The following is a 26,343-nucleotide window of genomic DNA, read 5'->3' on the forward strand; positions in this document are numbered from 1 at the left end:
GTACTTGTGTATGTGTGCATGCACTAACACAACTGCAGGCAAGCACATGAAAACTATCAAACAAAACTCGCGTTGATTTGTTTCCCAAGTTGCCAAACAGCAAACACTAGCAGGGAGAGTCGAGCGGACATGATGATCCGGAATATCCAAGTTGCACAAACTGATAGTGGAAGCTTCCCCCATGAAGTGTAACATTGTCAGAGAAAACTAGTAAGCCTCCTCAGGAGAGATTCTTTAGGTTGAGTTCTTTAAATTTAATTTGGGGGCTTTTATTCCAATGTAACCAAATCACACAAATTCATACAGTCTTTGTTCACTTCTTTTCCAGTCAAAGCCAGTTGTGCTTGTTATCAGGTTATTTAAAGCAAGATTCTTCTGGTCAACACTGCAATTTCTGGCCTGTGTTCTGACAGCCTCTCTATATCTGTGTTCCTTCCACTTTCTCCCCATCTCACTCCAAAATATTGGGCAGTCCTGAATGTAAAACTAGCTTTTTAAAAATGAAAAGGGTACAAGAGAGGCTGCTGGATCCCCCTCACAAGTTTTCAGGTACTGCAAACTTTGTCATTTCAAAATGCACTCTTTTCCAACTGGCAAACATACGTAACGTCTCACGCTGATGTTTATTTCCCTCTATAGCCATTATACAAAAGTTAGTATATATCTCCTCAGCTCTCTCACATCAAGTAACACCATCACCTTTTTATTGTAGTAATAGCATCAAACATTTCTCTAATGACTTTCATTAACTCAGAGAAAAGTAGTTTTCATTCAAGCTTTGCCAACAAGCGATCCCTGACCAATGAGTGAAATGTGCTGCAGATGGTTCTCACTAAGCCATACCAAAGGAAATACTGTGAAATATAACATAAATTTCACAGTAGTTGCTCAGTATGTACAGTGCAAAGAGAAGGCGGCCTGGGATGATTAATCCTTCTCACACGATTCACACTTCTGGTTAAGAAGCCAACTGGAATTTCATACAGAGATTTCACAGAGGAGTTTAGAAGCAGCATTTCAGAAGCTCTCTGAAGCTGTGCATTTTACAAGTGTTCGGTATCCTACAGCTCTAACCTCCAGACCACTGCATCCTGAGACCAGACAAGTTTCTTTAGTGACTCAAGCTCATACCTTTGCACAGTATCCATCCGCATCCACTAATTCATCCACGTTACCTATACCTGTATACAGTTTTCAGCTATGCCTCTTAATCAGACCTGTTTCACCATACATGTTGAAATGACTGCACACCACCAACTGTCAGCAGGCTCCAGAAAGAAACTGGAAAACTTCTAAAGGCAATTCAGTTATCCTTTGCATACACTCTTTACACTGCATACATAATTCATCAGCTTAAAAGAAAATGCCCCATGGAAATCATGCTCCACAAGGGAGTTTTAAATGTTCATCTTTCTGTCCTCATCAGTGTTTTAAAGACGATAGCAGCCAACACTGGTGATTTTGAAGGTACCCCCTCCATCTGCCTCAACACAATTGTCCAAATTGCTTCTGCACAACACAGCGATGCAGCAGCTGTGCCTATACAGCCCATCATAAAGAAAACCATCATTTTCTGTACAACGCAACAAAGAAGTTTGTTAAATGAAATACCGAAGTCATGGTAAACTGCATCCAGGCCACCTGGAATGCAGTAAAGTGTTCACAATCCAAATACAGACAAAAATAGGATTTGAAAGGTTAAAAAGGGAGGGAGGGAAGAGGTTCTCCACAAAAAAAGAGCTGATACTCCAAAATACCTTCTCCCAGAGTTTTTGGTTGGCTCTATTAGCAACAAAGAAGCTTTCTTAATTCCTAGACATTTCACCTGCAGTCAGTTCTTTGAGAGCATTACCCAACTGCAGTCAATAGAGCCAGCCTAGCATATATCATAAGCATGATTATAAATATCCTCAGTTCTCTTTCTTTAACTGCATACGTTCCATTCTCTCTGTGACTTACAAGATACTGTTACGTGTGTGCCATAGCTGTATGTGCATATGTATCTATGCACACATTCAATAAGCGGTTTAAATTCCATGTATTTGCCTGCTTGGAGCAAGGACTAAGATCAGCATTTTGCAGGTGGGCAATTAATACTAGTTGCATCATGTCTGCACATCACCATTCATTTGCTTTATGGAGGAAGCCTATATTTAAAACAACAGCATGCGGATGCCAGTGAACTACCAGATAAAGTAACATCTGCTTCTACCTTTGATCATATAAAATCACAGACTCAGAATGTTTGGGTTGGACAGGACCTTAAAGCTCATCCAGTTCCAAACCCCTGCCACACGCAGGGACACCTTAAACTAGACCAGGTTGCTCCAAGCCCCATCCAACCTGGCCTTGAACACTGCCAGGGATGGGGCAGCCACAGCTCCTCTGGGCAACCTGTGCCAGGGCCTCACCAGCCTCATAGTGAGGAACTTCTTCCTAATGTTTAACCTAAATCTACCCTCTGTCAGTTTAAAACCATTTCCCCTTGTGCCTTCACTACGTGCACTTGTAAAAAGTCCCTCTCCACATATATAACCTTTATCATGTACATACACATACACATATATGTAACCTTTTATCATTCACCTTAAGAACAGGCAAACTGGCACAAGAATTAGTATGAAGGGAAATCTTCTCCTTACCTGTAAGCTTCATCTAAGGACATATCCATTCTCTTCATGATATATGCAATAGCGATTGTGGCAGAGCGAGAGATTCCAGCTAAACAGTGCACTAACACACGACCATTTGATGCTTTTGCTTTCTCTATATAGCAAAGAAATTGGCAAGTGTCAAACTCAGCAGCATTTATACCATGATAAAAAGTTTGCAAAGAAATCAGTGTTATTTCAAATTGTGCAAAACTTCCAAATTAACTGCTAATTGCAATCTCATGGAAGCTTTAAACAAGAATCACCTATTTTCTCTAGCACTGTGTGGCATTGAGTGTAGAAAAAGCATGTGACTACACACAGGAAACATACTGCAGTTACAGCATACCACATTTCAGCGTGCACATAAACAACCCTATTTACATGTCTGGGAAAGGTGATTGTTTCTAATTTTATATGCAAGTAAAAAGCAAGCATTCATGATGGAACAATCTGTCCACTTCAGATTTGGCTAGCTCACTGCTCAAAGGTAAAGACAGGATCTCTTATGTCCAATTTTCTAATTTGCTCTCTGCAGACATGTATCAGGCATCTACCAGAAGGCAGAGTTGTGCTCTTAAAAAGTCTCTTTGTGCTGAGCATGCACATCCGTAAGTGCTGGAACATGCAGTGGCAGAATCTCCCTACGTTACTTTGCTTCTGTGCTTGTAGAGTGATGGCAATCATGTATGGAGATCTTTAGTATTTTCATGCCACCCAGATAGGATTCAGGTCTCCTCCAGCCCAAACAACAAGGCAGACATGAAGGAATCCAAGAACTGGTTTAGAGAATTTAAACCTTCTTCTCACCTATAAAATCGACCGATTTATCCAACCAAGGCAAAATTTTCTCACAAAAGCTGTCGTTCACAGGCACTCTCAGGAAATGGGATTCTGGAATAAAATCAGGCTTTGGACAAGTATTGCTGGCATTCAGGACGTAGCAAATATCATTCTGCTGCATCAGCTCCTAGGAAAGAGAGAAAGAGTAAGCCTAGAGAAGTCAAATGGTACCTTTGGCACATTACAAAGCTAAAAACCAAACTGAAATGCGTGTTGGAATTGCTCTAGCTGTGTGAGGAACATTCTTCTATGACAGACAACTCAGCTTTTAATTCTTCAAGTAACTTTTAATGAGACATTCAGTGTCCAAATAACATATGGAATATAAAGCCCTTAAAAAGGAAGTTAACAGAGAACAGAAATAATGGTAGAATAATTTCTGCTGCTACAAAGCGTCACTTTCAAGAGAATTACTTATTTGCTACTTTGGTTTAAATTCTCACTGTGCAAGCTGACAACAGAACACCAAACACATCCCACGTGTAGTTTGCCGACCCAGATATGTGTTTTCTGGATCCCGTATCTAATAAGACTGAGGTTGCCCCATCACAGATACTGGTGAGAAATACGAAATGATACCGATGCCTCCTGCAGTCACTTCTTACAAGTGTCCATGACTTCCTTGTTTCTAAGGCAACATGGAAAACTCACTCAAAACCTTGAGAGAAAGCAGGGTAAGTGCTGAAGGCCTTGAATTAGACCATTTCCACACAGCATTCGCTGCAGTTTTACAGAAGTACCACTTTGTGGTTTATGTTTTAGTTGCTCAGATTTCAGTTTTCAGCCTTTAGACCTCTTGCACCTCAGAGACTGTCACAGGAACAAGCAGACACTGAATGTGTAAGAGTTAACTGTGCTTTTTAAGTAAGTCAGTTTTCATGACTGCAAATAAAAGACTGACGACTCTTTTCTGCACCTTTCCATGCTCATTGTATTTAGAGATGTGCAAAGCAGTATCTGATGCAGTAGGTACCTTAATGCCAAACAAAGTGAAACAAGAGATTCACTTGAAAAGTGAAAACAAAGTGAAAACAGAGATTGCTCTACCAAAACCATCCAGTCTCCTGCAAGTAAGCATCTGGACACAGAAAATCAATCAAGCAGGTTGGAGTAATACTGATTGAACTATCTCTCTGGTTCAGATATGATTTGGGCAGTAACTGACATGCAATACTATGCTTGGACAGTTACACTGAATGCAAACACTGGGGAGCTTTTGGCCAGATTTCTATAGAAACTAAACTGAAACATTAAAAAAGCCGAAAAAAAAAAATAAAATCTAGTTTTAATCCTTTTGCTTTTATAGCAATTAGATTAAAAAGTTATGTCAATCCATGGGAGCATTAGCAAGAATGAATTCTTACACTGCAGATTTCAACTGGAGATCTACCAGTATGAAAATATAGTCAAGAAATGGTCTCTTCTTCCCCATATGTATATTTCTGCAAGCATAAAGATACTTTGGTGAGGAAAAACAGGAATATGGCTAATTAGCTGAAAAGACAGAACTCCATCTTGTTCAAATCAGAGCAGCCTGAATAGTACGTGACGTTGAATAAACATGTATGTTATGGTGTATGACATAGAAGGGATGTACACACACACACACACGTGTATGCATGCATGAATTAAATGTTCAATGAGAACGAAGGGGAGAAGGGAATCTACATCAGTCATTTGCAGAGGAAAGAGCATGAAGTCCAACCAGCAATGGTCGTAAGCATAGAGTTTACATGAATTCCTGCTAGTGACCTGTATTTTGTTGCCTGGAGCAAAATTAGCAGCTCCTCCAAACTTTCATCCGAAGCCCCTCACATCTTCACATTCAGAAGTACCTGAAGGTGTGGGCACTCCCAAACCAAATCATCAGAAATAGAACTGGCAGCAATGGTAAAATAAAATAAAAGGGCTAGGTGTGTCAAAGCAAGTTCGCAGCCTCACTGCTTCTCACCCTGCTGGTTTCCTAGGTCACACTCCCAGTAAAGCTCAGCTTCAAAATGATGACATTTACTTCCAATATATCACAGGTTTCCCCCTTCTTTCACATCTCCCCCATGCAAACACCAGGCTCCCTTCAGCCCTGACTGCCTCTCATAGCCAACCCTGTTGCCCCTACCTCTACTACATTTAGCTCTCACACACCAACAGACCTACAAGTTTAAAAGCAGGAGCGCTGTAAGGAAGTAGGGGAATATTTGGAATTATCCATAGAGGGAAGGTATTGGGAATGGGTTCTAGCCACAAGGGGCTAGCTACCACTAGATCTGCAATATCTTAGGTGTGCGAGGGAGACCCCTGATCCCCATCCTCATTGTCCTGGGCTACACAGCTTTCCCCTTCTAGGATCCCAAGCTCTTCAGCCTTAACTTCTGTAAAATAAATATCTGCTTTAGATCATTATGGTGAAACACTTCCCCCAAACCAGCTCACCTGCTGTTGCTGCTCAAAGGTGAGTGAGGAACAACTGGAATAGCAGGTACAAAAGTACATGCAGGGTCAGGTCATGAACATTACCATGTATAAAGGAGTGAGGTAATGAATGTACCACTAAGGGGAAGCTCATGAATTCAGAAGAAGAATTGAAAATCTCATTATTTCTTTTAAAGCATAAGCACTGGTGGGCTGCACAGGCCAACCATCACGCTTCCACAGTTATGCAAGGTTTCTGATGTGGAATTGATTATTCAAATGGGAATAAGATGGGAATTCAGATGCCAAATCTGAAATCTCTGAGCCAAACAAACACCCAAAAATGTGTTAGTGCTTGTCTTTGAGACTAAGGCTAAAGAAAGAAGTTATGCTTCCTTCTGTTCTAAAGTATCAATCATACCCTGTGCAACACGCTCCAATATAATAACCGTAACAGTACCTTCATTGTAAGGCACCCAAGAGGAAGAAGTGAATTATGATGAGGGGAAGATCCAGAAATCCTAATACTAACAACTTTGTCAAAAGAAGGTAAATGCTCTTTTGTCAGTTTATTTACATTTTATGACGAGTTTAATCCGAAAATTAATGGCACCCTAAAATGTTATTTTGCTCCAGGAAATAAAATCCAGGTCTGGAAGAAAAGAAATAGTTATGTAAGTAGCAAAGCAGAAAGTTTTACAGTTTAAATGCCGGCACAAAACATGAGATGTAAGTAGGAGGCTCACTCATGCGCATAACCACAATGCAGAATTTTTCTATTACACTCGCTTTCAGCAAGGACACTGTCACTCCCATGTAGGTTAGAATTTAGCTTGCCCCTCTTTCACAAAGAGCAACAATGATCTGTAACAGTTAACACCCTCCTGAGATACCAGCAATACATCACACTGAAATAATCACCATGTATCACACTGAGACCCAGAACCTGAAAGAAACTTCTCTGTTGGAACGTTTATGAAGACCTTTTATGAAGTTTTTAGTATTTTGACACTGCAGATAAAGATTAGGAATATTTTCAGAATTAATCAAGTAGACAGAAATCAGTAAAGCAAAAATATAAAAATCTCCACTGATTTTGCTAAAATCACTGATTAAAAACACTGATTTTGCTAAAGGACACAAACCAAGCATTTGTGTTTGCATATCCTTCATAAATAAAGCACTATCTGCTTTATCTGAGGTATTAATGGCAATAAGGTCTTGAATGCAGACTGTCCTGCAACAAGAAAGCATTTCCTTATGTGTGCACTCATAGATAAGCTTACGAAGATTCTGAAAAGATAAGCTCATCTTTATAAATCATGCTGAAAATTCACATCTTTAAGGCATCAGCTTTAACTGTGGTGCAGATTATGAGTTCTTTCTGTAGATATTTGTGAGACATTTTAATTTTAGAGAAATCGTATGTCTTGTCAATGGAAGGAATCATGGGAACTCGCAGATAGCATCTGAAGGCAAAAATAATGTCAATGTATTCAACAACATCTTAATAGTTTTGGGAATCTTACTTCATTTCTTAAGGGTTTTTGTTTGGTTTGGATTTTTTAATCTGGACCTGAATAAAACCCCCTCATGTTCTAACCTTACCAGAAAGCTTATTCCCAGTAGCCAACAAAACAGCAAGGCCATTAAACCACTTATCATCTCCTGGACTGTCCTAACAGAGACAGAACTTGGCTACTTAACCCTGCTTCTTGCTTATTGCTCTCCTCTTTTGAACTTTCTTCTCTTCCCAGCTTTCTCACCATGTATTGGTATTTCTGGGCACTTGGTGTAGTAAGAAAGAATCATCCTCCTTGCTCTCCCCAACACCTCTGCATAGGGTCCAGGCTTCCCCAGAAGCAAGGCATGTTGAAGGGAGAGCAGCAGGGATCTGCTGTTCGTGTTTCTAACATGTCTAGCTACTGCTAAATTTAGCTGAACCAAGAAACTGATTAAACCTAGGAAATTAGAGGGTGCTGACAGCTGGGAAAACTCGAGTGGACTCTAACAGGCAGAAATCATAACTTGTTCTCACAGCTTCTTTGGGTTAATAAAGTTCCCAATATTGAAGATGGAAGCTATTTTGAATTTTCCAAGGGCAGCCACTGAAACTCAAGAGGCAAGATAAATCTACCGACACTAAGGTCTACTTCAGTGCAGCGAACAAGTGACTGCTCAGACTCAAGCATTGCCTGTGTTTGTTCAAAGAGAAAAAAGGTACAAACCCCAAGCAGATCTGAAATCAGAAGATCTGTATTTGTCCTAAATTGGGTAGGAAATATAAGAGGTATTTTAGTCGTCAATGGAAGAACTACCAAAGGACTGACTGTCAAGGATGATGCCAGACAGTAAGAACTTACTGTGGATTGTATGCTGTTGTTTTTGTGGTTTTCCATACAAAATGGGAAACAAAGTAATCCTGGATCATAACTGCCAAGGATATGTGAGAAGTACAAACCGGACCAACTCCTGGGGGTTTTGTATTAATTCTAAAGTATCTGCAGCTGTATCCTTCAACACATGCTGAAATAATATCAAGATTGTAGATTAACAGGCAAAAGAGCCACCACCAGGTCTGAACTCTTCCCATAGATGACTCTGACACATTCAGGGCTCACCAGTAGCAGCTTTAGCCTCCTCCAGCCCTATAACGAAACTCCTGACTGCTGCTACCACTTGGATTCCTTTCCTGGTGAGGCACACATACTGTGCCTGTGTTCAACACCTATTCATCAGCACCAATTTAGTGCAAGGAAAGGGAACAGCTTCTTTCATCTCTCTGGGATTATTCACCACTTAAGTCACAGCAGTGGAGTTCCAGTCACATCCTAATTGAAGTAGGACACCCATGGCCCTAGAGGAGAACAAGTTCCCCCTTCACTCCCACTGTGACCTAGGGTAGCACTTGCCATTCACACATTGAAACAAACAGCATAAACGCATCTTTCTAATACTCTACCACTGAAAGAAAGGATTTTGTTTTATTTTTTAGATTAATTAGTTCCTGCTGTCTTTTGTCTGGGAATCACAAATTACCTCTGTGGTTGGAAAAGCAATAAGCTGCTTTGACATCCATCATAAGCGAATCAAGTTTGTATTGCTGACTTGCTACCTGGCAGTCAGACGACCTTAAAGTACAAAGTAAATACAAAGACTGCTGACCATCCTCCATATAAAAGATTTTTCTGTGCACGCTATTTAAAGCATAATTACCTTCTACATAATTGCTTGTGTGTCAAAAATCCCCTTAAAACAACTGTGAAAACTCTAAAAATAGCCTATTAATGGCCAGACTTGGATGGAGTGAAAGTAGAAGAAACCAGTGAAAAATACGATAATGGTCAAAGTATATTAATTTGATCCAATTACAGGACTATTAGGATAGTTCCTGTCTTAAGCTTTATACACAGATAAAAACCATACACACAAGCTTGCACATAATTAAGGCAATATGCTAGGATGAAGCACTTCTTCCCTCCCCCCATCCATGTATTTAATGCCAGCTTATAAAGGCTGTTGGAGATTCAACTGATGAATAGACTGGCAGAAAATATGGGAGAGAAGAGGGCACGTGCAGCAGAAGTAGCAAAAATGCCCTTATGAAGGAACCCAAGATGCAGATTGTAAGCAGCATAAGCTGGTCTCCTCACAGAGGCAAACATCTGTGGATATACAGAGGAATATAGACCTGTAGCAACTGGAGACAAGATCTTTCAGACATCTGATATTCCAGCACCCTACAAGTGCTATATTTAATGACTTTGCCAACTATTTTAAGTATACTAAAATATCCTGGGCTGTTCTTCAGAAACAGAAATTATTAAATGCACATGTATTTAGAAACAGTTAAAGTTTCTTAGTGCAGTGCTACCATAAAACCTCATTTAAAATGACCCCACTGATTGTCCAGGTCTGAACATTTTATTAGGTGCACAAAGATTTGTTTGCAGTAGTACCTCATTATACAATTCATGATATATAAGTGCTATTTTTTCCAGCACTTGAAGCAAATACTAAAAACGAGACAATCTTCCCTTGTTCTGCTGTAACCATTAATATAATTGTGTTAACATTCAAAACCTGCCAAAACAAACCCATCAGAGCTATACATATGAAGTACCTGACCTGCTGTAATGGCAGATTTGATAGTTTGCTATTGGCTGATAGGTAACTGAGGAAGAAGATACTATACAATCTTCTCCAAGATGAAGAAAGGAGACCAAGTTTCATGTTACATGACACATGGATTAATTACATGGTCCGTTTATCCTTAGTGCTCACATAGCTTTCCACGGCTTACTCACAGACAGCTATTACCTACAGCTATTTTAAATCTTCCACAGCTGCAATGATGCAGCATCACAGCAGCATGGACAAAGACACATGAAGATTATATACGCACCTAAGTAAACAACATGACAGCAAGAACACTCACCTTGTTGAGAACATCTCGCTGACACCCAAGATAGAGATGAGGCAGGATTCTGGTTGGGCCATTGTTGGAGACAGGTAGGCAGGGTTGAGAAATGCAAGTAGGGATGAGCGTGGATTTTCCTTCACAGAGACCAGGAAAAGAGCTGGAGAACTCAGCAAATCCACCTGTGAGAGGAACAGCGTGTATAATTTACATGCAGTGTTGTAGGCATTGGTGCCCATACCAGTTCTGGTAAAGCAGCTCCATTTCATTTTTGCTTGGGTAGTTCCCAGCTTCCTGCCCATCACAAGGGCTGCATTATACGTCTGTGCTACTAACTGTGGTCTAACTGGCCTTATCCACAGTTAGAAAACAAACCTGAAGAAACCTCCAGCAATGAACTTATACTTTGACTAAATACGTTCTCACAAAAGCTAGCCAGCTTTTTCCAAGTGTAGCTAAATCCCAAGCTCAGCTCATTCTCATACTTCATCTTGCAAAGAAGTCTGAAGAAGAACCAGAGGCAGCTGCTTAAATCCGTATGTTACAAGCTTTTCTTGACTGTTTTCACCATTTAACAACCAAATAGTAAGGGTGAAAGTCACAAACCACAATGAAAGTCCTCAGCTATTTCCTCAAATCAAACCATAGAGACAAGTGGAATTTTAACTGAAGAAAGGGTAATTATAACCTGTTCAGAATGAGGCACCTTTTTCTCATCAAGGAATTGAGGTATTAGCTTGTTAAATTTGCCAAATGCTATGTTCACTATTATTACAGTTTGAAGACATGAATTAAAGTTATTCAGGAATAAGGTAACGTAATGTTTTGTCAAGGCTTGCATTACCATTGCCTGAATTATGCCTACTCTTTGGATTTTAAAACCTGCATCATTAGTAAATGTAGAAAAACCTCAAGGTAGCAGCTGTGTGTGTAACAGCCATGTGTGTAACAGCCCCTTCCACCTGATCAACAAAAAAGCCAAGAAGCAGATTTCAGAACAAGTTTTATGAACAGTGATTCCTGTTCAGGCTCCTGACTTCATAAAAAAATTATAACCCCCCCAATAAAAAAATCCGAACAAAACCCAAACGAACAAAACCCAACCCAAAACTTGTTTATTTTGTTAGATAAGTTATTTTAGCCAACTGTGACAATGCTTATAATGAGACTATGAGGGTGAGGTTGGTGTGTATGGGATGGGCGGGGGGATGCTCAGCTAGGCACTGCCCATCACAAAGCCATACCCCAAAATGGAGGAGCCCAGACACGGGGCACAATAAAGGTTTGGCTCTGATGCTCTCTATTCCTAGTAGCTGGGATTCCTCCTCCTTGCTGTACAACCTCCCTGGTCAGGAGCACAAGTGTCACTTTTCCAACATATCAATCGAATGACAGGAGGAGTTTGCCAAGCAATTCTTTCACATTTTTTTCCATATGGCATAATGTTTTCCCCTTTGTTACAGGAAAAAATCCTTGAATTTATAGACATTATATACCTCTTGGATAAAATGTAATGTAAGACGGAGTGTCCAGCAGTTCCAAGGGAGTTTGGGGGAAGAAATCAAATATTGTTCTTTGGTTTCATTTGCTTATTCTTTATTTCTTGGGAGGATTGTTGGTTGCTTTCTGGATCCTCTCTCTGACAGAGAGAAGTGACTCTTCCTCTTTCCAAAGAAGGAGCACAAGCAAGAAGGTTTTACATCTGTGCTGTCTTTGCAGAAGACTACGTGGGTAAAGTTATACAACCAAACCCAAGAATTTTCCCAACTGCCTATGGATTGGTCTCACTTCGGTATGAACATTGCAACAAGAAACTAAGCAAGAAGCTAATAAGCAAAACCCCTGAGATTTTGGGAGGTAGACCTCATGCTCTGTCATCATCAGTGTAAGGAGCAATTCTTTAATTTTATTTTTATTCTAGGGCTCTGTCAAGGCAAATCTGAAGTGATTCAAGATTAGCTGCTTCAACACTTGCTCTGGGACATTCATCCTTTCACAGGTATTTATTTCACGTGTCTCTATTTCTAGCACAAATTAGGCCCTCGTGAGTCCCCAGAGCTGAAATCTATGTACAGCCTACTAGAGGAACCTCTCATGAGAAAAGCGCTTTAAGCACTCGGACTGCCTGTACACTTCTGCTGTAAATGAAGCAGAACATCTTCAATAAGCGAAGTTTAAACATTTGGAAAATGAATTTAGTCTACAGGTGGGAATGCAGAACAGAAAATTGAGCCTTGAAAGAAAGATGGGATGAGGTTAGTTTCAAATTCCATAATTTGAGAATGACCTTTACATCAAGGCAAATTTCTTCTCGTAACCTACCTCAGTTGGAATACAGCCACTGACAGCACTGTGCAGTTTGTTTTAGTAAGAGAAAATGCACTTTTCTTCTGGAGCTGGTTTCTAAATAACACCCTTTATCCCACCACTACTCCAGGCTCTGTAACTAATAAATCAATCACAAGAAAAGTTGAAACTGACAGTGGAAAAAAAATTCTACAGGTCATTAACAGAGCTACTGCATTAATAAAGTTTCACTGAAGTCTTTGATAAACATAATTGTACCCTGGAAATAGATGACTGACAAATAACTCCAAAATACTCTCTCCTAAATAGCTACGAGCCATTCAGGTTTTCTGCATTCTTGTTGGGGAAGCTGAGCTGAAACAGCTCTCTTGATATTCAGCAGGGTGAAACCACTTCTTGTCCATTTGAATGTTATGGACACAGGAAGGAGGAAACAAAGAAACATTAATGTATTACACATATAACTATAAAATCTTGCTTAAAAATGTGTTTAAAAAGATCTCTCCTGCCTCCCTGGAGGCTTTTGAAGTTTTTTGCTCTACTTTTTCTGATACCAATGAATTAAATGGAAAACCCTTCCACCACCACTCATGCAATAGTTCCATCACATCTGAAAACCTTGATGGTCAAGCAGGATGAGCAACACAGCGCATCTCCTCCTTCTTCAGTTTTAAACAGGTGCTTGCTTCTGTCATGACTCTATCCTCTGGCTGGTAGCAAGTAGCTATGTCTCTTACAGGAGTAATAGCCCTTACCCAGGTTTGAAGAAAAATGTCTTTGTGAATGATAACTTCCATCATTATGGGAGCAAATTAAAGCAATATGGGACAGAAATGATTTCAGATTTTATCATGCAATATATTTTTCCAACATGAAAGTAAAAGATATCACAAGTAGCAGTGGTAAATGGTGACATTCAGCTCATTGTCCTTTATGTTTCTGAGAAAAAATCAATTCATTAAATTCTGCTCTAATTTTAGATGCTCCATCAAAGTTCTGTAACTGTCCCAAGGCAACTCAGCTCTTGCTTATGTAACTTGTTAAACTGAACAGACTAGTGAAATTATTTCAGTTTTATGTTAAGTTTGAGTGGCTGCAGCACGTCTAATGAACAGCAGCACCATACCCTGTTCCAGCACTGACTTGTTCTGTTCACTTCTTGTGGCTGCGACTCACACAGGAGTTTCTACAAAACCGTGTTAAGGTGCCAAAAGCTGTCGGTGGTTTTGCAGCCTGAGCCCTTGTGTGTGTGGCAGACAACCCAACACCTCCTAGGTCTTTACAGCAAAGCCTGCATTTTACTTAGAAGCCTCTACATAGATTAGCAGAAATTTGGCAAGATCCAGTAAACTCTTCAATTACCCTGTTGCTATGGTTCTTCGAAGTGGTGACTACAGCCTTCCCTTTGATCAAGACACTAGTGTTTCCTAACTAGGATTGTAATTGTAAAGGTATGATCATTAAGTTTCAGCTCCAGTCTCAGCCAACTCAGGAAACAAAATAGGGCCAAACCCAGAAGGGATGAAAGTTTCAGCAAAATTCCACAGTAAAAGTTATTCCTTCTTATGGATTCACTGCATAAATCCTCATTCAAATAAAACTCCCAACTAACTTTGCCAGCAGCAGGAAGAGGAAAGAGAGAGAAGATGGGATCAGGTGGCAACAAATGATAACCAGACAAATTTTATTGATTTTATTGATTTGGGAAGAGCTACCTTTCATTGAGGGAATGGAACCCATCCAGATCCTTATGACTACTCAGTTTAACTACCATCAGAGACAAATCCTAAATTAATACAGAGGAATAATTATTGAGAACCACAACCATTTACCTGTTAAGTTTTATGGAAACAGACCAGGAGCATTCCACAGTGCTGCCAGCTGCTATGCTGTAGTTGCAGGGACAGTAGTCCTGTAAACCACTATGGAGTTTTGCAAGTAAGAGGCCAGTTAAGCCCTACAGTCTTGATTTGAACACTTAATACAGAGTGGTAAAGTGCAGATAATGTTTTATTGGTTTTCCCAATACTCAATAAAACAATTCCAGTTAAATGACACCATAATAGGACAGAAAACTGGGGGAGGGGGTGGATGTTTCTTACATTCATTCCACGTTAAGCTGGTTTCTCTTAGAATCATACAATTAGCTGTGTTGGAAAAGAGCTTTAAGATCATCAAGTCCAACCATTACCCCAGCACTGCCAAGTCCACCACTAACCCATGTCACTGAGGGCCTCACCTACACGGTTTGTGAACACTGCCAGGGATGGTGGCTCCACCACTGCCCTGGGCAGCCTGTTCCAATGCCTGAGCACGCTCTCGGTGAAGAAATGTTTACTAATATCCAATCTAAACCTCCCCTGGTGCAGCTTGAGGCAGTTACCTCTTCCTCTTCCCTGTCTTTATCTTTTCTTCAAATGGGTCAAACAACTCAGGGCTGCAACCAAAATCAGACAAGACAAATTCACAGAACACATACTAATTCTAAATTTAAAACTAAAAGCTTTTTTCTTTGCTTGTAGTAGGCCAAGTACTTGTGACACTGATTTGGCATGCGGAAGAGCAAAAAAATTAAGCAGAAAATCCCATCTACTAAAAATTCAGTTTTCAAAATGCAAGCGTTGTTCCTCATTCATATCAACAGGAATTTCTTCCTCACACAAACACAGGTTACTCGGCTTTGGCTTTAGGGTATCATGGCTGGTCCAGTGAAACTTCATCTGTTACTGAGCAGACGGATTCTTGCATCTACTCTGCACACTTCTCCATCCACCAGCCCAGTACCCCCTTTGCTGTGCTGCCTTCCACCTCCCCCAAGCATGTTTCTTTTCTGCAGGGTGCTGGTAAGAGAGGAAGATTCCATTTTCTCCTTCTAGAGCTTTTAAAGCTCACCTTGAGCAGCTCACCGATGCTTACATGCCACAGTACAGTAACCAGGCTGTTGGCTGGTTGTAATTACCAATGGTTACATTAGCCAAACAGGCCTGCTTCAGCAACATCCACACATAAGCCTTTCCTTTGCATGCATCCCAAATGCAGCACAGATGTTCCCTCATCCATTCATCCTATGCCTCAACTTGCATGTATTTCTAACATACAGAAAAATCAATCACAATCGTAATATCTCTATAACATTGCTTTGAAAATGACTGTTGAAGCAGACAATTATGTAATTCCTTTCCATCCATCCTCAAGTGTTTGCAGAGATCTACACCAGAAGTTTCATCCTTAATCATCTAGAGAGAGCTGCTCCTGCTAATCAGGCAAGTGCGTACTGACAAAGCACAGAAAGGAGCACAGACCTGACTATACTTCAGAGGGAAGATGGAGTAAGGTTGTGTATGAAGCTGAAGTGCTGACGTGCCCACAGTTCTGCAATGAAAGGGAAATGTGAAAACAGGAGATCTTCCTGTTAAGTGTAACTTGCTTTTTCTATATAACTGTCCAAGCATGGAGACAGCTTCTGCAAACACGAGAGCTCCATGCCCATACATATTCTAACTGTAAAGAACAGCCAACAAGTTTACACTGCGTTTGTTCTGGGAGGATTTCTTACTACATTTTTGCAAAGGCAGTCACAAAACATGACTTGGAAGGAAAAAAAATAGGTTGTTCACATCACTTCATTGGTTCCCTCTGAGCCTGTCAGCTAAAGCTTGAAGGAGAACCCCAGCAATTGCTTTCCACCATCAGATCCTGTCAGCAAAGCTGAGGCAGAGGAAGAAGAGATTCAGCTAGAAAAGAGGTTGGTAACTGAGATGAAGGTCATTGCCACCTTCTCCAACTAATGAAGACTGATTCTAAAGACCAGAAGAGCAGCTTTCCACTTTGGCCCTAAGCAAACATGTTTTTCACCCAAGTAATTTGAGAGGCTGCAGAAACAAAGAATCCCACCAGCCATCAGTGCCCATCTCATTGGGAGCTATTGCAGCTTGAGCTCCCCATGGCCCTTCCTGCATTGCTGGGGACACACAGCATTGTTGCTTGGCCTCACCAGCAAATCCACAATCAGCTCAACTCAACCCAAAACTGCTTTTCAGGGAGAAACACTGATTTGAGGCTCTGCACTGCACCAGTGCTCATTTCCACAGGGCTTACAAGAACCTCCATTATTTTTTTCATGTAATTACTCCTTTTGTCAAACCTTACTGAAGTTGACCAACAAGCTTAAACATCATTAGTGGGTGACAGCAGAGAGACGGACAACATGGCAACTCCTACAAGCGTGGCTTCCCTAAAACTTCAGGCTAAGAAAATCCTGTGAAGTGTTTTATACAACATCTCTGCAGATCCAGCTGGCTGTGCAGCTCCTGTGTGCCTCACATGGGTGCACAGAAAGATCCTGCCTTGTGCTCCTGATGGAAGACAGTGAATGTGTCTGTTTTTCACAGGTCATGGAGTCTGCTGGAGAAGCTCAAGTACAAGGCACACTGGTAACAGAGCAAACTTTGGCATTTCTCTTAAGCACCATTCAAAGCAGATACTGCTCCTTTTCCTCCCCACTTTGGATTCTGACTGTTCAGAAAAAGCCAAAGGGAGAAATTGGTTTTCTTCAGTAAGTTCTTGAAAACCGGCTTTAAGCTGGAAGGAACTTCCTTCCTTTTCCCACAAGACCTAATTGTCTGCCAGTTCATCACTGTTAACTCAGCATCAAACACAATTATTTTAAAGCAGGGAGTGGAAAAGATCTAAGACCCAAGTGATGAGTCAAAAAGCAAAGACTACATGCATGTACTAGGAAAGCATTGCAAGAAGGAGACTTTGAAGCTTGTGGATTTGACAGACTATTTCAGCACCTTTGTTAAATCCAGAATTTGCTTCTTCATTAAGGGCACTAATTATTCATAATTTTATTTAACCATATACTAACAGATATATATATTGGTATCCCTTTTTAAAGGAAAAGAAGAATAAAAAAGCATGCAAATTTTCAACTACCTTTACAACACAGTATTTAGACCCTATAATTTTAAGTAAGCCTTGCCACCCTTCTGTATTCATCAACGGTATGCAGTGGACTACATTCATGTTTAGTGCTTCTTTTTTAACTCTTCTCCTAATAGCAATTTAGAATCTGTCACTGTAAATACAGATTAGTGCCAGGCACACAGTGTAACGTTACTGAAAGCTATGCTAAAGAAAAATAAATCAAACAGCACTACAGGGAAGACAGAATACACAAACCCCTAACTTTAACAATTACTTTGCCTCAAATCGGATCAGCGGCTCTTACTGCCGTGACTTAACAGCACTTTCACAGTCATATTCCCATCGAACGTTAAACTGTTTATCTAAAAGCTGCAGTATAGATTTTTCCCTTGCCGTAAGGAAGGAAAGTTGTAAACTTTCTGACTCACAAGTTTTATGAATCTACAATGTTTCCACTCTGTTTAAATGAGCTGCAGACCTCCACAGGCCATTACAATTCACGCATTCCAGCTCAGCTCCGCAGGGATGCTTGCCATTTTCCATTACATAAGCTCAGGCTGGAGAGCCCCGTTAGGAGCATTGCCATCCCTGCGCCCGCCCTCCCCTTCCCATCCCCTCTCATCAGCCACGGGGAGCCCTTCCACAGGATTCCAGGTTTCAGGGTTTGGGAAAGCGAGGGCTGTTTTTATTACGGCAGCATTCAGAAAGTGGCTCCGTTATGCCAGGTGTTTTACAAGCACAGTAGCAAGGGAAGTTCTTTGCCCTGGAGGGTTTCCGCCTTTGGTAAGAGAAGGTTAATAGGCAAGTTAAACAAACAAGGTTTTTGGGGGCGAGAATGGGATCATGCCTCCCCTCCCACCCAAGTGGAATATAGAGAAGTCAGACTAATGTTGAATAAAGAGAGCGTACCGGACACTCACACTTGCCCTTTCTGCCTTTAAAGTAAAAAAAACCCAACAAACCCTTCATCATAATTTCAGCCAATTAAGTTTCACAAGCATCCAGAGGTATCCAAAACAAAAGCAAACTTAACAAGTTATTCTTGGGTTTGAGAAATGTTATGAGAGCTCCACACTAGTCAAACTTTGCTCTCTCTGTCAAAAGACAGCAAGTGGATACACATATGAAAGTAATAAACCCTACTCCCATTCTTCAAGTGCTTAAAACAATCATGGCACTGAACGAACACTCAAAACTGCATTTTAAGTACAAAGGGTGGGAGGATATTCGCAGAGGACTGGCCGTAGCCAAAGGTACTAGTTTCTCCTCACTCTCATTAAAAATCGACGGAAAGGGAGACTTTTGAAGAGGGTGATTCACAGCTAAGCTCCTCTCTCACCCTTGTCTCCTCCCCACCGACACTGGCTGAACTCCATGGGTTACAGGACCACTTGGGGAATACTGCGCTCCCTCGGCAGAGTTTTTACCTCTTTCAATAGATTTGCTTCTAATAGCATCAGCCAGAGTATCAGGAAAGCTGGCATCATTGTACAACCATCCTTCTTTCTATGAACACTGGCAGGGTATTTAAGAGCTCATTCTTGCTCTAATTATTTCAATTTGCAGATAACTTGACTATTTTAATCTATGACTACCATTTGAAGGCGTGCTCTTCTCCTTGAGGGACTCTGTAAAGACTTACATATTGGGAACACTCAGAACTTTGGTCAGCCACAACCAGAAGTACGAAGCTCCAACACTTAACACTTTAACAGTTAGATAGCGTTAAAAGGTGTCAGGATGTCAGACAGGAGTCCACACTGGGTACCCTCCTGCTTGGCACGGGGCTGCAGAAGCAGGGAAGAAAGCTCAAGTCTTGCAGTGCTGGTTACTTCAGGAGATAGAAATTACCAGCTCTACCTATAAGGGAATATTGTTAAGATTTCCTGCTCCTCTGCCACAAAGCACGTTTCCTCTAGTGACAAAGCAGGGAGAGAGCACTGGGCTTTTTTTCTGTGCAGCTCTGCTTTAGGCAAGTAGATACAACGCAATGATAAATGTACCCTTGAGATACTGGCATTTCTATACCAGGATTCCTTTAAATGGGCTTCCAATTTCAAATATTTTCAAGAAAAAAGCCAGCATAAACAAGACTGTAGAAGAGCTCCTGACTTGCTTCCTTCTTGCATCCTCGCTGCAAGCCTTCCATTCTGTACACACACTTGCCAGGTGAGGGACAGGTCACGGGGAAAACAACGATTTGGGAAGTTTCAGCAAAAACATACCTTTTGCAACAGTCCCTGCCTAATCACTCACTATTTTGTTTCCAGGACCTTTGCCCAGTCTCACTGAACTCATTCTGTTTGCGACTGACAGAAAAATACGTCCTTGGTTGTTTGCTCGCAAAATACGCTGTCACTGTGCAGCCCTAAGAAATTCCTAAAGAGTTCAGTGAAACTGTTTCTATGACCCTGCATTACAGTACTCTGAAGTTTAGCTAGTCCTTCTTGGACATTTAACACTGCTCCGCATCCACCACCCATGTACAAGAATTCTCGCTTTTGGCTTCAGTTCAGAACCAGCAGTGTGTCTGTCTGAGGCTACCACAAGTTTTAACATCAGGCTGGAAATACAGAAAGTGAGGCATTTCTCTGGTTTAGGGGGTTGTTGGTTGGTTGGCTGGTTGGGTTTTGTTCCTTTCAGAAATCCGTCTGTTCCTTCAGAAATCCCTCCTCAGCAGACATAAAAACCCAACACAAAATAAAAAGCTGGGCTTCATTTTCTGTACAGGCAAAATTTTACAGGTAACCATCACAAAGATATCTGTACGTGCACAAGTAGGAGTAAGACAGATTAACAGAAGTAGGGAAGAATGTGTAGGAAAGTACGACATGAATGATTCTCATTGGCATAGTGGAATAGAATTGAAGCAAGACTCTTGATGTTTATAGCTTTAGTTGTAATTCAAGCAGGAATCAGTAGTCCGTCTTAATTGTTTCTACAGAGCAAGCAGGAACATCATAAAAACACTGTAACTAGGAAAAAGACTCCATGAAAGCAAATAAAGTTCTCAAAGAGAACATCTCCATGTTTAAATCTCATTTAACTCACCAGAGTAGAACTAAATCAAATTCCTGAAAACACTCTCCAGCAGATTATAAATCTATGAGGTTAGATCAAGAGCTTAAACTAACTGGTAAGGGTTCCTTTGAGGTCTTTACATCAGTTACTGAAAAACAGCCTCCAGGGTAGAGCATACCTTTATGCAGAACCTAAATAAAAACCCACCTCATCGACTGCTCAGTGATGGGGGGAGGCAGGAAGAACAGATGCAGGAATTTCAGATGTTTGTTAATTGCTCCTTATTCTATCCCAATAAAAAAAACATTTTCCTACCCCTAAATGTTTACTTAAGGTCACTATTTTAAATAAACCTGATTGAGTGGCACAGAGAAAACTGAAGTCCAAAGGTCGTTCTTTTTACACAGTGTACTGACCCCTACTCTCATTATCAGCCATAAACATTTATGAGAGTTCGTCATCAGCTTGCTGAGACAACACATTTTATCTAGTTTTCTAGAGTCACGTATCACTAATCACCAAGACGCTTTCCGTAACACTGACTCTAGCATCTTCTCTTTCACCCCACATCCCAAAAGGTTTCTTGGGTGTGTGTGTTTAGTAAGTAGCTAGTTTTTTAATAGATGCAAGAAAACAAGAAGACTGTGAAATGCTTTTTCTTATGTAAGGATTAAAATCAGAACAAACTTATTATAAAAGAAGAAAATGGTAGAGAGCTGATGTAATACAATTGACATTCATTACTGCTATCTTAGTTAGGTATATTTCCTGAAACAAGTACTTATCTGTAATAGATCAGGAGTAAACCCTTCCCCCATATTCCCCTTTTGTTCCTATACTCCTCTAACCACTGGTTTTAAAGCCATCAGTCGTTTCTGCATTCATAAATATCCTCACCGCTATTTAACCAAAAATAAGATTAAACTGTCAAATCTAATATTTTCTAGGAAAAATGCATTGATACGCTAAAATAAAAATCCTCCTTTGTATAAAGAGTATTTTAATGCATTAGATCCCCTTTCCCTCCCTCTGACACCCAAACTAATCCTTACCAACTGCACATGGCTAAGTTCACTTCAGCTAGTTAATGCGCACTAGTCTCTTCGCATGTGGTTTAAGTTACATTTTCAGCTTGAACAGACAACTACTGTGTGCTAGAAATAAAAACGAATCTATTTTTCATAGCATCATTATGATACATGCAACTGGTGTGCACCCAGACTATGCACTTGTAAACTGGGGAATGCTCCCTTCCTGGTACTGTCCGTTCCTACAGGAGCCACGGGAAAATCTGAGGATGGAGACACTCTGACCACCTCCTTCATGGGGTCCAGCAAAGGAAAAAGATGATCAAAGCCATGTCTCATATATCTTGTCTATAGCAGGACAGCAGAAGGAAGGGAAGTTTTGTGATACTCTCCTCTGCTTGCCCTTATTAAGGATACCCCACAACTCCTCCCTGACATGAGGTCTAACTTTCAGTTATTAGAGAGCTGTATCTTGTTCTGTAGTGGAAATTTAAGTTGTGAATAGTCTGTATTGCTGCGTTGAGCTCTAATACACTTCTGGTTATTAAAGAAATCTCAGCACAGATGAGCAGAGTTGGGTATCTGAACAATAAAAGGATTTCTTAAGAGAAATTAATTGCTTCCATATTAGCTTATTTTTTAAATAAGTTTCAAATTTCTGGGAGTATTAACTACATATTTCATTGCTCTTATATTAAACATTTACTGTGCCTAGATACCACCCATTTACTTGGAAGCTTGTATGGAAGAATTGTTACTTATTCTAATATTGTAGTCCACAACCCACAGGTATAATCTTTACCAAGACAGCAAAGAAAATGGAAGCACCAAACACAGCCAAAGCAAAATCCTACTTTGTTTAAGTACAGCTCATATGGGCACCAAACGCAGCTGCCCAAGTGCAAAAGTTACTCATTTTCTCTGTACTTTCCAAATAGTTTGAGAAAGGTTCTTTCAGTAACACAGCCACCTCCCTATCACTTTCATCTGAAGTCAATACAAACCCCAGTTTATAAAAACCCATTCTTGCTAAGAGGAAGTATCTCTCTGGAGCTCTCTTTCCCATTCCCTCATCATTATTCAGTTTCTGACTGTAGTTTTACTATTTCTCAGCGACTATGTATACACTTCATTAGATCACCGACTGACTCACTGCAATGGATTTCCTAGTTGTATTTGCCATCCTCTCCTCTTTCAGCCCTAGATCTACTTCATGTCCCTCCTTATTCCTTCTTATGAACATTGGGTCTACTGTTCCATGACAGAAATGACACCACAAACACACTTTCACACCAACAAATCCTGTATTATAAGGACTTTAATGTCTGTGAATACTTAGACCTGGAATTTAAATAAATAAATAAACAGATGGGGAGAGAGAAGACCTAACTAAATAGAGTGCTACCACATAAGGACCTGAAGTTTAAGAAGTCACACAAAATAATCTCCATAACTCAGGAAGAACATTTCTCTTGTTCTTACTGTAGTAATTACCAATTTGCTAAGGATCAGATTTTCCTCCTAACACATACATTACTTAAAAGACCAGGAAAAAACATTTGTTTTGCTATTTTTGCCCCTAAAATGCATCTAAAAACCCCTGCATTGAGCAGTGTCCGTTTACACAGTACTAATGGTGTAATATATCCCCTGTAAGATATAATTGCTAAGTGTTTATATGTGAGTGTCACTATATGCTTAAATAACTAAAGGAAAAGCTATGCTGCAACCGAAATTTGTACCAGCACTGTTACAAAACAGTGTACATGTCTACTTAATGATAGCGTTTTCTTTCTTCACTTATTCAAGAGTTTTTTTTCTTGGAACATCATACCTGAAAGCAGATACACAGAGCTGAAATTCTTCTCCAGTTTGCCCAGGAGCACAGTAAGAAAGCAGTCAGATGAGAGAGAGGTCACATCTTTAGAGCTTTGGTCATATACCACCACTTCCTGCTTGCAATCAATTTCAATCTGAAACACAAGTAGTTCAGATTAAGATGTCAAGGAAGAAGATGATTAAAAGCACCACATTATCACCCACCTCAGGGTTCCCACATATTTGCTACGCAACAGCTCAGATATAGATTTCTTATACAGCTGTATACAAACCAGTTCAAAATAAAAACTTAATATGTCTGATCAGATTTAATCCCTTTGAGACTTTGCAAATTGATTATTTGCTCCAAGTTGAAGCACACTCTCTCTGTAAACTTCTGCTATTAGATAGTTTTATGTCACTTGTAAAATGCTTCACTTTCAGCTAGGTTGGTTGGTTAGTTTAAAAACTAAACTTTTTAAAAGAAGGCCCTACCTCAGTTTCTGCTTTGGGGTTTTTGTGTACAAAGAGACCTTCAACTGCCTAAAGCCACACACATTTTAGCCATCTACAGAACTTTATATATAAAATATGCTTTAGCTAACATCATCGTCTTCAGTTTTTAACAAGTCAAAGCAGGAATGTAATAGATTTTTTTTGTACCCAAAACATTTGAAACAAGTACCAGTGGATTAAAAAAAAAAAAGAAACCCAAACCTCACACACAGATACACATTAAGTTTAAACAGCTCAGCTGTTTTCTTTTCACTGATAACACTATTTAAAGAAAAAAGAAACAAAACAAAACTAAAACCCCTGACCAAACCAAACAAACCCAACCATCAAAACCCATCGAACTCCTCACACAAAAAGCATTTTTAACAGAAAGGAAAAGCCAGGATTGACAGAGCTATGGTTTCTTTGAAAACTGTATGACCACTTGCTAAGCAACCCCCACCACCACAGACCCTAAAGAATCCTTCGAAGTTTAGAAGGAGAATGTTTCCTGCCTTAATGACATACATTTTAGGGCCTGGGCTTTGAAAGACATTCAAGAACGCTCAGAGCATTCTTTCTGAGTAATTTCTAAATCCCTCCCCATTACTCTGTCACTTAGGGAAAAGCGGGCTACAAAGAATACCAAAGATAAACTTAGCAGTAACCAAGAGTCTCTTAGATCAGGTAAGAGCTCAGCAAACCTCAGTCCCTTAGTTTTGTTTTTTTAAAATGAAATACCTAAGGAAAAACTACTACAGGCTGCCTTCCAGGCACTCCTTTAAACACATAAAAGGAATAAGAGGAAAATGACCCCTACCTTGTGTTTTGCTGAATGCTGAATGAGCTCTGTAATCAAAACTTTGTCCTGCTGCAGCCTCCGCTTCATAAGCTTGGAGCAGTTGATGTTGATGGCATCCAAGATGTGGGACGTATTGTATTCCACAAAGGGGCGGCTGTCAATCAGCAGCAATTTTTCTGTACCACTCTCCAGCAAAGCCACCAACTTCTCGGCGACAATGAGTTGAGTCCTGATCATCTCATCGGCCATGACAACAATAAGGCCTCTTTCACCACCTCCCTCTCTAATTTGCTGCGATGATGTAATGGCTGTGTACTCAAAGGCTTAGCCACACCATTGTACTAGAAGTGTATGAGGTCATGCTGGTAGTGACTGGCAAAAGAAAAGTTAAACCCATTTTCAGAAAGAGCTCTTCAACTGAATGTCTCCTCCTGCTTCCAGTTGATGTGCCGTTACAAAGGGTGCATTCCACAAAGCAGCCCCTCACATCTGATTCATCGGGAGATGACTATGGAGTAGCCATTTTACAATTCAAACAAAAGATGCTTTCTGGTGGCTGCTGCATTACATCATTCTTTACCTTTGCTCCCACCCATCAGCTTTACACCGGACTAAGAGCCTGTAAGAAAGGGAAGATGAAAAAAAAAATAAATAAACCACAAACCAGATGAGGCCATGCAAGTTTGCAGAACAAAACACTCAACTCTGAGGCCAACTGCACAGTGGTCTGTACCATATAATAAATACGGTCCTGAGAAGTTCCCCTCTCTGCTGTATATGCCAAACACCTAGGGAGAACATTTGCAATTGCAGTCTCTGAATCTATTCCAATGATCTTGCCTGGACAATTATCTTGATTTCAGGCAACATACCGTGTCTTAATTGCGGACTCTTTTTGCCACTAGCTCTGCCTCTTCACACTTTGTTAGAATATAATTAAGATATACTGCCCTAAATCATGCATTCTTTTCAATAGCAAAACTAATGAAATGTGTTTCAGTACTTCACCACTTAGTAAGAAGTTGTAAAATTAACTAAGATACATTTTAAAAGTTTAATGCCTTGGAAAGTATTTCACAAACCAGCACTGCGAATTGGGGAACTGAAACTGTGTAAAAGAAGGGACAAAACTTACATCCACCTCTTTTCTTTAAGAACATGGCTGAAGAGAAAACAGAATAAGAAGATGCTACAACAAGACACAAGCATTTTATTTGAATTAACCATCAGACATGGAAATGGAGGCCTCGTGAATACACTACTGAAAGATAAAGCAGTGAGTACTGTCTCCAGACCTTCTGGAGAAGATGGGACATTACAGTCACAGAATAGAATCGTAGAACAGTTTGGGTTGGAAAGGACCTTCAAAGGTCATCTAGTCCAACCCCACTGCAATGAGCAGGAACATCTTCAACCCCATCAGGTTGCCCGGAACCACATCCAGCCTGGTCCTGAATGTCTCCAGGGATGCTGAATCCACCACCTCTCAGGGCAGCCTGTGCCAGTGTTTTACCACCCTCACTGTAAAAGATTTATTCCTCATGTCCAGCCTGAATCTCCCCTCTTTTAGTTTAAAATCATCACCCCTCGTCCTATTGCAACAGGTGCTGGTAAAAAGTC

At 40.4% G+C, this 26,343-nt stretch overlaps 1 protein-coding gene across 1 annotated transcript in view; it reads right to left on the minus strand.

The window, feature by feature from the left end:
- DUSP16 (dual specificity phosphatase 16) overlaps positions 1-25,616 on the minus strand; it is a 28,974-nt gene extending 3,358 nt beyond the window's left edge. The window contains exons 1-5 of the mRNA XM_080625361.1: positions 24,742-25,616; positions 23,443-23,581; positions 10,342-10,505; positions 3,462-3,621; positions 2,643-2,766 (exon numbers count right to left, since the gene is read on the minus strand). Of these exons, the coding sequence (XP_080481487.1) occupies positions 2,643-2,766; positions 3,462-3,621; positions 10,342-10,505; positions 23,443-23,581; positions 24,742-24,972 (818 nt within the window). The 5' untranslated portion in view covers positions 24,973-25,616. The remainder of the gene's footprint in view (positions 1-2,642; positions 2,767-3,461; positions 3,622-10,341; positions 10,506-23,442; positions 23,582-24,741) is intronic.
- Positions 25,617-26,343: the final 727 nt, after the last annotated feature.

The sequence above is a fragment of the Psittacula echo genome (assembly GCF_963264785.1).
Source record: "Psittacula echo genome assembly, chromosome: 1".
NCBI classification, from domain to species: domain Eukaryota; kingdom Metazoa; phylum Chordata; class Aves; order Psittaciformes; family Psittacidae; genus Psittacula; species Psittacula echo.